Source organism: Numida meleagris, chromosome 3 (genome assembly GCF_002078875.1).
Source record: "Numida meleagris isolate 19003 breed g44 Domestic line chromosome 3, NumMel1.0, whole genome shotgun sequence".
Taxonomy (NCBI): Eukaryota; Metazoa; Chordata; class Aves; order Galliformes; family Numididae; genus Numida; species Numida meleagris.
The window spans coordinates 35,646,583-35,659,468 of NC_034411.1; the positions used below are offsets into that span (position 1 = coordinate 35,646,583).

The following is a 12,886-nucleotide window of genomic DNA, read 5'->3' on the forward strand; positions in this document are numbered from 1 at the left end:
GCCTAATCTCTTTCTAAACCTGCTGCTCCTATTTGCTTTCACAGACTGCTGTGATAATAAATTCTAGATGCTCAGTATTCACTATTTAAAAGTGTACTTGATCTGTTTGAAACTTAACTCCTCCTAGTTTCAGTAAGATTCCCCATTTCTGGTGTAATGATACTTGGTGAATAACAACTTTGGCTTCACTATACCCAGTGTTCTGATGAATTTTCTCCTTGCCAAAGTACAGAGTCCTACCCTGTTTTGGATTTCTCTTCCTAGTGAATCTGTTCCAGCCTATAATCATTTTGATTGTCATTTTTTTTCCTGATGTTTTCTAAGTTCCTGTATCTGTGCAATGGTTTGCTTGTACCTACTTGTAGCTCTTTTTTCTTCCTTAATGGATTTTAACATATTTTTCAAAATATTCTTGATAATATAGAAAATATGTTGAAATTCTAATCTAGCCTTCCAGCATGCTTTCAGTTTGCCCTGATTTTTTGTTTGAAAGCTAAGTAAGCACATTTCCTTTCTGTTTCACAATTTAGATCGTTGATAAAGATGTGAACAAAAACAGACATGCAGTAGATTCATGTTAATCCCATCTAAAAGGTCCTCCCAGTTTTTTTAATGAGCATGAAATTCTATCCAGCTTTACACGTCTCCTGTAATAATCTGAACACAGTTCCTCAGATTTGCAAGAAAGTTTTTATTAAAGGACAAAGTATGTTATTCTCAGCTTCTCCAGCAGGATAACAAGGCTTAGGACTAGGAAAGTTGGAAATCTAAATTGATTAATGTGACTTTTTCATGACAAAATTATTATTCAATCCAATTTCTTATTTACTAGATGTTTACATGTAATCCCTTCATTACTTCTTCAAGTATTTTCTAGAGATTGAGGCTGGAATAACTAGTTTATTTCTGAACTTCCATTGCCCTGTCCACCTTTTTGTCTTAAATTTAAAATAATTTTTGCAGTCATCTGATACTTCACTTATGCTCATGATTTTGCAGAGCAAAGTGCTTAAAGTTCTCTCTTTACCTCATCCAGAACCTTAAATATCCAAGGATGATGCTCGCTGCACCCAACCAATTTGAAAATACTTAACATACCCTACTACTCTCACATCAGCGCCTTCCTAGTTATGTTCAATAGAGACTTAAGTCTGCTAGATATTAGCTGTACTAGCTGTAAGATTGAAGACTACATTGGAGATTTCTACTGCATATGGATTCCAGATTAATGTGAAACAGCCTTTATATAACACTTTCATAGACTCACATAATGATTTTAAGAGCCAAGGAAGGTGATTGCTAATTCTTGAAGTCCATTTCCATACTACCTTTGGCAAACGTAGCATGGTATGCCATACAATCCCAGTTGTGCAGAATTTTATGGGTTGCTGGGCAGGTTACTTGTGCTGAAGGTGAGTGCTTTTCACACTGGTCTTCAGACTCACTATAGGAAAGAGCAGGTTGCTGATATGACACAACATGTGAAAATCTCTCTCAGAGCCTCTGTGATTCTGACAAGCAGACGTGACCTCTGTATTAGTATGCTGTGTAAATCCTGCCTCCTTTGTTCTCCAAATAGATGTAAAAATTAAGCACTATTTCAAAGCCATGATGTGTTTTGGTCATAACGTACTCCTCTCAGTAGATGCAACATGGTGATTTCGTGGCTCTTATTTGGGGAGATGAGGTGTTTTTTTGTACTTTGCTGAGGGAAGAGTAAATTCCTCTTTACATTTAGTGTGTTAGAGATACCTATTGTTTATGAAGATAGTGAAAGCTTTATGGGCCATTGAAGTGTTCTTAACAGGCTTTGAGCAATGGGCACGCAGTAAAAGTGGATGGCTTTTTGTTTTAGCTCTCATTTGAAATTCTGCTTGGATAGCACTGCCTCTGATGCAACCTATCATTTTTCTTAATAACAAATAAACAGATAATCTCCTTTTCAGATTAAAATCTTCTCTGAATAGTACTGCACTGCATACTCATTTTGTGCAGATTTTGTTCTTTTTCTCACTCTCTACCAATGGGTATAACAGCATGAAAAGTACTGTACTTTATTTTAATAAATGCAGTGTTTTGATGGATTTCTTTTAAACATTGGTATTAAGTTGGATAAGGCAGGCAAAAGAAATACGTTTTGCTCATGAAAGTGGAAAATAACCGTATTTTTGATGGTCCTTATACCTGCAGGAGTTTCTTCCTCTGTCTTTCATAAGCTCTGAAGAAATCTTTCTGTCGTGCAAGAGTTTATGGGTTTATACTGGAAAGATCTCCACGCTTGTTGAGAGAGAAACTCTCAGTCATCCTTGTCCTCTGACATGTGTGGGCAACCTAATAGATGCTCTGGGGCCAGACTTTGTAGCACCTCACAGCAGGAAAAAATGAAATACTCTCTTCTCTGTTTTCAACGTGTATGGCAAGTAAAAAGATCACATTGCTGCAGGTTAGGCGTCAGTAAGATACTAACATGCGAGTAGGTTACCTGAAGAGACTGTAGGATCTCTTTCAACTGGAAATACTTAGGGACAGGTTAGATAAATATCTCTTAGAAGTAGTATTTGTATGAATTAATCATATTTATAGAGAGATAAACTACATAAGCTTTAGAGGTCTCTCTCTGTTCTGTGTTCCATATGTGTTGAAGAGTGAAAGACAAAGGGGTTTTAGGCATTTACTGAATGAAGCAGGAGGATAGGGCTGACGAGCTCAGATCCCAGCTGCCAAGTGGAGGCAAAACAATGTCGCATCAAGCAGTTTTCCCAACCACAAGGACTCAAGAGCCCAAACAGCAAATCTAACAGATTCCTTGTAGTGTCTCTATGATGTGAGCTCTTCTATTTTGAATTAATTTCTTTCAGCAAGCCTGCTGTTATTCACACATGCATGCACACGTGGATGGTAGAACAGAATAGAGGCATGGACTGCTCTGATCTACTTTAATTAGAAAAAGCCTATTATAAGATTGCCTGCAGTTTTGTTGTTAGTGCTGAAAATTAAGATTTACTATCACCGTCAAAAGAAAAGCTCAGGAGACATATTTGGTGCCAGCAGCTATTTTTCATTCTTTATTTTCTAATATTAGCATCAGTTTGAAGATAAGCAGTATTTAAACATTCATTCCTAATCTAATACATATGTTTAAATGTTGTCAAAAATCACCACTCAGCAAGAGTAATTTCAAGATGAACTGTAAAAGCATTCAAAATCTCCTTTACTATCTGTACGGTGATTTATTTTAAAATGATCTTTACCCAGCCTTTCTGATCTGTGATTAAAAGCGTGGGATTAGGAGAATCATAATTTAGAATTTGTACTTTTTAAAAAATTGAATATTTTACGTTAGTTTAAAGAAAAAAATATTGTTTTACAGGTTGATAAGGTTCTTCTTTAATGTGGGTGAATTTTAAAGGAACCCCAATGCTACAAGTCAATATGCTGTTAAGCTGGACCTTAAAAAATAAAAAAAATTAGAATTAAGAAAAAAAGAAATAACTAATTTGTTAATATTTTCAAACTGAAATGCGTAATATAGAAGATACATGTAAATAAGAGCAGTAAACAAGACTTATGTAATACTTTATTTTAGTTTTTTATCATGATCTTATTCATCATGTTAAATTGATGCTGTTCGTACTGAGAAGCAGTAAAACAGTGGAGCTTTAGAAGATGTACACACTCAGAACTGAAATAATAGGGATGTTAGCTTTATACAGATTTTAAATTACAACAGTGAAGTCTAGAAGCCTTGAGTATGCTCCCTGAATTGATGTGAAATGGGATTTAAGCTAGATCAGGAGGATTATTTTGGCCTCCCACTTTCTGTATTCCTGGAACATCACCACCTGGAAATTGGTACCATCAAATTTCCTGGTATTGAATGAATGCTTTTTCTTTTTCTTCTTATGATATCGTTTTTAATATTCTGTAGTTTTTGTGTAGCTTTTGGCCTTTACGCAAGGCTTTCAGGGACATTTTGTGACTCCTTGTAACACAACATCCATCTTGTGCTGCCTCAATCTGGCTGGCTGAGCCTTTGAAGGCTGACGTGCTCCCATCTGTTCCAGGCCCTAGGACGCTCACTAGTTGCTCTCCTGCTTATGTGGACACCCAGCAAGAAGGTGGGAGTCAATTGCTGGAGCAGTGTTGTGCAGTAGCTAGGATGCCTGTTGTGACAATTTTGTCAATCTTTGTCCAAAATATGGGCTCAGGACTGTTCCCAGTGAGCAGGGTGACTGCAGTTATCCTGTGATTTGAGTGAAAGGAGCATTAATGCCATGAGCTGTCCTGGCTCGCTTCCCCTGCCCTCAGGGCTAGAGAGTAAGCCCTGGCTCTGCTTGGCTTATTGCCATGGGAGTAGGTCTCCTGTCTTGCTGCCATGGTGACAAACCCAGCACTTGCAAGAAGCTGTATCAGTTTCTGCAAATACGTGTGGAGAATTGTAACAAACTACATGAAACAAAGGTCATCGTAGCAAGAGATTAGGTGTCCTGATGAGGAAATAGCATAAAACAGTGTCCTAGATCTGAATGTCTCTTTGGCACTTCTTAGTTTTTCTTGCCACTATGACGAGGCAGTGGTTTAACATTTCTCTATTAATTCCTACTGTGCACATGACTGCAGCTTTAGTTTTGGGCACCCAAATGCAGTCACTTCTAATTCTTGTTCATACATTGCCACAATTATACCTAGCAGCAAAATAAGTCCATACTGCACTTATTTCAGGAGTAGGTTTTCTAAATGCTTGAAGAGGATTCTCTTATGCTACATTCTTATAAGATTTTAGATAATATGTTGGCACAGATTTAAATATGTATTTGAAAGTTATAAAAATGTTTAACATGCATTATATTTAAAGCACATGTATAACCTAAATGTATTCCTTTACCTAACACTGAATACATTTCTCACTGAATTTCAGAAAATTTGTTCCTGTCTCACTGAGGAAGTTGTTTTACTGTCTTATAGATAAGTATTTCATTTCTGTCTGTAAAAACATGTGATCTGCTCAGAAAAGTGTGAGTGTGGTTCTCCTGGGATGTACACTGCACTGGAAGTTTTGGAAACTTACTTCAAAAAAAAAAAAAAAAAAAAAAAAAAAAAAAAAAAAAGTTGGGCTTTTTCTTCATACGTATGTGGTACTCTGAAATTTCTTACCTCTTAAATGCCAAAAAGTGTGGAAATAGTATGAAGTTGTTTCTCAGGGGGAAATATGAGGTTGTACCTTCTCTCTTTCCTATTTCTTTCTAAAACTTTCTTTGAATAAAAACTCATATACAGGGCAACGATGAAAATTAAGAAAATAGCTATGGTAACATGTTAGATTTTTATAATTATTATTTAAATATATTTGGGATTGTGCATATTTTCTTCAGTAGAAAAATACACACTGTATATTTGAACAGTAGGTTTCAGAATTAAATGATCTTTCTATTCATGCAGCTGTATAAATTGCATGTCAGGACCTTCTTTAGAAGGTTCCACATTTATCTAGGGCTGTACTCACTTGTATCCCATTTAGTGCTGCAAGATTTCATATTGTAGAGGAAGGAGGTGCTATGCTGTGTTTTGCCAGCAGTCTCCAATTGTTTCGTTGACTCCCATCTAGCATCTGTGAATTTGTTTTCTTTGTATCCTAAGTGTTGTGGGGCAAGGATTGGCCAAAGTGTCTCAGTTGCTGTGACAATTTTAACAATGTCAGCTGCTTTATGTAGCAATAAAAAGAATGTTGCTTGTCATTATTCTTGCAATGACATGTTTTATTTCAGCCAAACACAACTATACTCTCATGACTTTTGAGTGCCATCCTGAAGTGTGTAATTGTGCTTGTGGTGTGCAATCAGAAAGTATATAGTTATGTGAGAATCATTACTTTAATGCATAATGCTTTTTTTAATGCTTTTCTTGTGGTGTCAACAGAAGGCAGTTTAAATTATGAATATTATTTGTGACATGAATTATTTTACAATGCCTGAGAGATATAAAATACTTCTCAATGTGATAACCTCAAGGATGGCTTTGACGGTATTTTCATCCTGCGATGCGTTTCATTTTTACAGCTATGGCAGTAAGGTCTTCAAAGGTTTCTAGATTTTATTTTAAAGTTTTAGAGTCTCAGGTCATTGACTAGAATGTGCTCACTCCATTAAAACTTTTCTAATCTTAATCTCTTTCAGTCCCAGCAAAGATGTATTGTGATCTTTGCGCTGGTATGCTGCTTTGCAATTCTGGTTGCACTGATATTTTCGGCAGTGGATATTATGGGAGAAGATGAGGATGGACTCTCAGAAAAGAACTGTCAAAATAACTGTCGGTAAGAGGTAACAAACAAAACTTCTCTTTTGGGGTGGATAAGAACATATATGTGCTATGTAATGGTATGTAATAACTGCCATAGTTCTGTGGTGTAATTAGTAAGAGAAGTAGATAATATCCAATGAAATGGTTTCTTGCTTTGAATTTCTTGTTTTGGAGGTTTGTTTGACAAAATACAGCACACTCTTCTTGAAGATGTATTGTGTGATATGTTTTGAGCAAGATCCTCATGTTAGTTCAGTTATTTTGTATTCCTGGGTCAAAGTCTATTGCATTTCAATAAATGAGGCCTGAGGTAGCTCACACTGCACTCAATTTTACTGTACCTTTCTTTCATGATGACATTTTTTTTTCCTTTCAGGGAAGGTCACTGATTGCTTTTGACCTGAGGCTGCCCCTTTTATATAACCTATTCCTGCTCTTGCACTCCTGTAATATATGTGGTGTCTTAGCTTCGAAATTGTGAAAAAAATAGTGATACAGACAGAAAGGCTAGAGTACTGTCTGTATTGACGCTCAAGGGAGACTTTATCACACTCTGTGACTATGAAAGGAGGTTGTAGTGAGATGGGGATTGGCCTCTTCTCCCAGGTAACAGTGATGTGATGAGAGGAAATGGCCTCAAGTTGTGCCAGGGGAGGTTCAGGTTGGATTTTAGGAAAAATTTATTTTCAGAAAGGGTGGTAAAGTACTGGAACCACTCTACAGGTCATGTGCAGAATCTACCCAGCTACCAATGGCTGGGCCTATAGGAAGCTGGAGATTGTTTGTATTTAATAGAATAATCTAATGAAATGTTATTGTTTGTTGGAGCCTTTTCTCATCGTTTCTGCAAGTTGTTGATCTGGTGTGTGACCTCTTTGGGAACAGAAACCTGTCCACACCATGCTTTCATTCTTCTAGCATTGGCTTTGTTGTTTTTTTCTTGAAAAATGACTAGGCTCTTACCTATTCACTTTGTGATGCGCCCACAGTTCTGGACAGCCTTCTTGTCTGAATTTTCTGGAGTTCAGTTAGCGTTCATTTCCTTGTCAGGGTCTGAGCTACTCTCTACTGTGAGTTGTTGCCTTCCAAAATTTTTGAAGACAACTGTATGTGTCACCTCTACACCCACTCCTCTATGTGGGAATCTTTGACAGAACTAGGTCAGATGAGGGGAAAGTCTTTCTGCTCAATTGCTTCAGTGCACTGCGGACGACTTCAGTTATGGACCATGTTTTCCTTGTAGTTTTGTAACCTAATAGTTCCCAATTTTGTCCCTAGGCTTAGCCAAGGAAGAACTTGATTTTCTCTTTGTGTTTTTCAAATGGGAAAAAAAAATTGAGTGGGAGCAATGTACAATGTGATGGTAAACCAGGATATTGTTTTTTCCATGTCTAAGAGAATAAATGCTTTTTATGGGACACAGTAATCTCCCTTTCCAAAAATACTCAGCTTTGCTCGGATCTTTGTTGGTTGGCATATGTCATTCTTGTCTCTCTTGGACTGTGTAAGAGGAGTCTGGGAGTAAATCTGACACAGATGTTAACCATTAGAGTTGATGAAACTGTTCTGCATTTAGTGATAAAAGTGATCTCAGCTCTATTTTAAGATGGCTTTCATAGACAGACTCAAATGCGTGATCTAGCTACTAATACTTGAACCACAACACTGTGTATAAACCATTTCTAATAACAGCTATTGCAGTATCCAAGTGCTGGTAGCTGCTACCTATTAACATTGAATCCTCCTTTGCATGATGGAAATTGGGCTCCTTTATGTGTGAAATATGTTGCAGACTTAACTGAAGTGCTGTGAGATCAATTGCTGTGTGGCATATATTTAGTACTTAGGGTAAGCACTTTTAATAAGTAAGACAAGAATTATTGAATTCTTGTATTTCTGCTGTGTGAGTACTTTGACTGAAATTCAGGAACAGGTGCTTACATTTGCAGGATGCGCTGAGACAGAGTTGGCAATAGAATGTCATTTTTTTAAGATGAAACTGTTGTCAAATACAAGTTTTATGCCTGTGATTCTAGATTTATTTTTATTTGTGAATAAGCTTGATGGGGAAAATGCTGTTGAATTGACAAGAACTTCAATGATGGTTTGTTAAAGGATTTCTTCTTCTGAAAATCAACTTCATTTTGTGTGTTGATTCTAACGGAAAATATATTTAAAATAGAACTGTGGTCTAGAATAGTTTTTTGGCTGGAAATAAAAAAAAAAAGGCAGAGAGACAGAAGAAAGAAAGAAAGAAGTAAAAGGAAGCCATTTTTAGAAAAACAGTTTTTTTCTAGGCTGAGAGAGAAATTGTTATGTTGTAATCAGTATTTTCCAGTGAGCCCTCTATATTATCTTTCTGTTGCTATGATCGTATTGTTGTTCATGAATATGAATAAAACCTTTCTGATCAGAATACTGTAGTTCAACATGAGGCTCCTCTTTTGTTAATTCTTCAGCTCCTAGTACGTAATGAATACTTACTGGAATTGTTGTCAAAAAGCCCTTCCTCTTTACTAATGTATTTATTTTTCTTGGGAACTTTTTAATAAAAACTTGGCAGGGAAGTGGAAAAGCAGACTTTTTTACATGTGTTCATTAATTGCTGAAGGGTTTGTTACTGTCTATTTGAGAAGGCACATAGGAAATATTTTTGTTTCTTTCTTTAAAAATTGCTATGCTCAAACTGTTAATTATGAATTGTAATCTTTGAGCTTCTTGCTAGAAAGCCCAGTCTTTAATCAAGAACTCTAAAAAGCATTTTACCTTACAAGCCGTTTGTGTCTCTTGCAATATGAAGTCAGATGCCTGGAGGCTACAAACCATTTTCCATTTTGTTTGTTACATAGGCAGGCAAACAATTCAATATATGCAATAATGTTGAGTAGAATATTCAATAAGAACTTGAATATTCAATATTTAACTAAGTAATGAATGAAATTATTTCCTTTTCCTTATTCCTTTTCATACAGAATTTTTTTTTTTAAGCTTGCTTTCAGGAGTACAAAAATTGGTAACTTAGAAGAAGTTACAACTCTGTGTTAGTAGTTGAGGGCAAATATTAGGACAAATACGTGTACTACAAAAATAATGACTAAGAACCATTGTAAAAATTACTATCTTCTACTGACCAACATATTGCTATTCAAAATTAGAGTGGGGTGGAAGTGGGCAAACATCTGTGAAATTTATTTGACTGAAAAATTCTGGCTTCAGAATTAGAATCCGAATTCTGCTAACTGAAAAACTTCATTGGTTTAGAAGAAATAAAGTCTCCCATATAACACACCTACCATGAGTTGCATATGGAGAAACTGGTTTACTGAAAGTAGTTGTATACTTTTTAAAATTTATTTTTATTTTTACTGTAGAACCAAGTCAGTTAAGAGGCATCTGGTTTAGAATACCAGACTTAACAAAATGCAAATGGCTTTTGACCCTTTCTATTAAAAGCAATGTCAACTGATTGACATTTAAGGATTAAAAAAATGAATAGTAGTAACTGTGAAAAGCAGAGTTTTTGCAGTTAGTGCTTTGAGTGGGATGCAAATGATTCTCTTGAGATGTCCACAGTAATATTGTTAGGCAGGCCCTGATAGATGAAGCTGGTTAAGAGCATATGCTTAGCAGTCTGGGAACTTCGCCTGTCTTGTCCTGGGTCCATTAGATACTGCATCTATAAAATTAGATTTTTGTAATTTGAAAATAGTACCTTTTTATGACTGATTTAATTTGAATAAATCTTGGCTAGCCTCTGACATAAGTCAGTACTTACTTGGTTTTGTTGAAACTGGTTTGTGATCTCTAAAAATCAAAGTGTGGAAAACAGAAGAAATTACATCTGATAAAATATGCTTTCTGTTATCTGAGGTGTTAGAACCATGGTCTTTTTGGTCTGTTATCAGTAACTCAAGTGCTCAGTAAACATTCTCTGCTGCTTGTTGCTGTTGGCAGACATTCAGTGGGTCCAACAGAACTTGCACGATCCCTTAATTCTCCTTGTCTTGCCGGCCTTCCCAGTGCCCATGGAAGCATAGATCTTTCAGCAGCCTTGAGTCTGGTCTTGTCTCTCTAGGGGGACTAAGGGAGAGCAAGGTGAAAAAGGAAGTAATGATGGATACTTTGTATGGTTCCCAGCTACAGTCTAGAGTGTAGAAAGATTGTTGCAATGCAAATACATTTTTCCTTCTGTTCTCCGCTCCCTCCCCTTCTCTGGTGGTGGTTTGCGCATTTTCTTGTTTTGTGTGTGTTCAAGGTTGATTCTGGCTTGGATTCTGTTTCAGTGACGCTGTTTTCCTCAGAGTGGAAACAAAGGTACTTGTACTCTTGTGTTTGGATTTGCATCGAAGGAACTTGTCTTTGGGTATGATGTGAATGGGAAAGTGTAAGTAGTTGGCTTGGTGTTTGTAGGAAGGCACAGATCAATTCTGCCTACAGCAAGCAAATGATGAGCCTAAGGTTGTGTTTTCATTTGCTTTGGCAGTTGTTTTGATCGTTTTGGATAAGGATTTGTATCCTTCATAATTTCAGTATTCTGTAGAGGAGTTGAATCTTCCCTTTGGAATGCTACGCTTTAGACCTCGACAGAGCCCAGCACTGAGATCCAGAGATAAAATCTAGTTATATGCAATACATTTTTGTACTGATCAGTTATGTGTTGCACATGTGCTTTCAGATGTGTGTTTAGTCTTAGGTTGTGAGAGAGGACCCACAATGGATTCTATTTTTTATTGCTTTATAAACCTTTCCTTCAACTCCTCTCTGCTACTTCATTCAGTAGGGTTTTGCAGCACTATTAAGTGAGCATACAGCAGCCACATTATACCTTGGAACTGCTTTGCCCCTGGCTGATTGTGGGGGAGATTTTCTCTGTGCTGCGTGGGTTCTGAATATAGCAAGGTTTATATTGACTGATTTCTATTTAATAAACAAACTATGACAGGCATAATAATTTAATGCCTCAACAGAACAAGATGCTCAGATTTTGAAAACAAGCCTGTTAAAGAGCAGCTGAAGATTTCTATTTACAAAACACTTATGGCACTTGGCATAAGAATGCCTTCTGTCAACATGATGGCTGTTGTCCTCCTGTTTTGGGGTGGGTGATAGAGTGAGCTATAAAAACCACTTATTTTTTCAAATGATCCATATTCTCAGTCATTTTTATTTTTGCCTGAAAACACCCTTGCTATTGAAGTTTCTGTGGCTGGACGGTGCAGAGTGCTGGAGAACTTCCTGTAAGGGCATTCAGTGAATTGGAACAGGGAGGGAATTCAGTAATTAAAAAAAAATTTCACCAGAGGAAAGCTCTACCTTTCCTTTTATTTTTATTTTTTTTTATATGTATTCTATGGAAAAGATATTCTATTAACAGTTCCTAGATACTCTATTAACAGTTCCTCATTATCTGTACAGAATAAAATTTTCTTTCCTCTGTTCCTGTGCCAATAGCAAAAGAGAATCAATTTGTTTTGCATTTACTTTCAGCTATAAAGAATGCTTTCACAAATTAAAAGATGAGTGCCAAAACTCATGAACATGTTCTGCTTAGATATAATTCTACTGCATTACTGCCAAAAGGTGGTCCAGCATTAATTACATTTTGTGGACGGGTTTGGGCTTCATCTTGTCCAAATTCACAAAACATTTTTCCACTCTTCTTTTTTCAGTTAAATCTAATGGTTTCCTCTGTTCTGACAGAGTACACTAGAGGCTTCTTAAACCAGCTTTTTCTGTTATGCTAAGTGTTGTTTATGGTGTAATACAGAAGCTGATGTGTTTTGTATTCTTGGAATTCATACATTTAAGTATTTGTTTGTTTCTTGTTTCATGACTATGAATTTACTTCAGAGAAAATATTTCAACCTTTGCAGAAATCAAATTTCAATTACTTCATGGATCCTGGGTGATGTAAATGGGATAAAGGGACAATTCTTTTACCAGGTAGCCTCTTCTATCTGGCCTGCTGGGGATGTTCTCTATAATCAAATCTTTCTTTCTCTTTATTCCTTTTTAACTTAATGTGTGTAGAAAACTTAGATGATTTCTTCCCAGCAAGGCTCATGAAATTCTCAAGGTCATTTTCTTTACCAGACTGTAAGCCTGCTTTAAACAAAGTTATTAAATCTGAAATTATTGGTCATTCTCCTGATCTTGAAGACTGATTTGCCACACAACAGAGAGGTTTTTATTCTGTCTGCTGAGAATAGAAATCCAACTTAATAAAGCTGCCTGATAAATCTTTTTTTCCTTTCCTCTGTGGAGAAAGCATTAAAAGGGGCTAAATTTTCCATCAGAATCTGTCTGAATTCATGCTCTATTTCAGGGTGACTTGTGCATTCAGCCAGGGCTAACTTTTTATCAGACTGTAGCAAGCACCTGATCCAGTGACACCATTTGGTTTTAATTGCTACTCCACACTGAGAGCAGTATTTTAAAAGGTACTTACTGTCCTATCAGCTTACAGTAGATGCGTTGAGATCTGCATCTAATCCTACAATGCTTCTGTGTCTTTTCAGCAAGTGTGTTCTGATACTCTTCAGGAGTTCCAAGTGGGACATGCTAGACATTGTCTTTGGTGCTCCACCCA

The 12,886-nt window shown here is 36.5% G+C and overlaps 1 protein-coding gene across 6 annotated transcripts in view; it reads left to right on the forward strand.

The window, feature by feature from the left end:
- LOC110396100 (inactive phospholipase D5-like) overlaps positions 1 to 12,886 on the forward strand; it is a 304,755-nt gene that overhangs the window by 194,166 nt on the left and 97,703 nt on the right. For 5 of the 6 annotated variants that reach the window (XM_021391423.1, XM_021391422.1, XM_021391424.1 and 2 more), the window contains one exon: positions 6,174 to 6,310. In XM_021391423.1, coding sequence (XP_021247098.1) covers positions 6,258 to 6,310 — 53 coding nt within the window. In that variant the 5' untranslated portion in view covers positions 6,174 to 6,257. Of the gene's footprint in view, positions 1 to 6,173; positions 6,318 to 12,886 lie in introns of those variants that run through there. The other variant, XM_021391426.1, reaches the window with a different exon arrangement.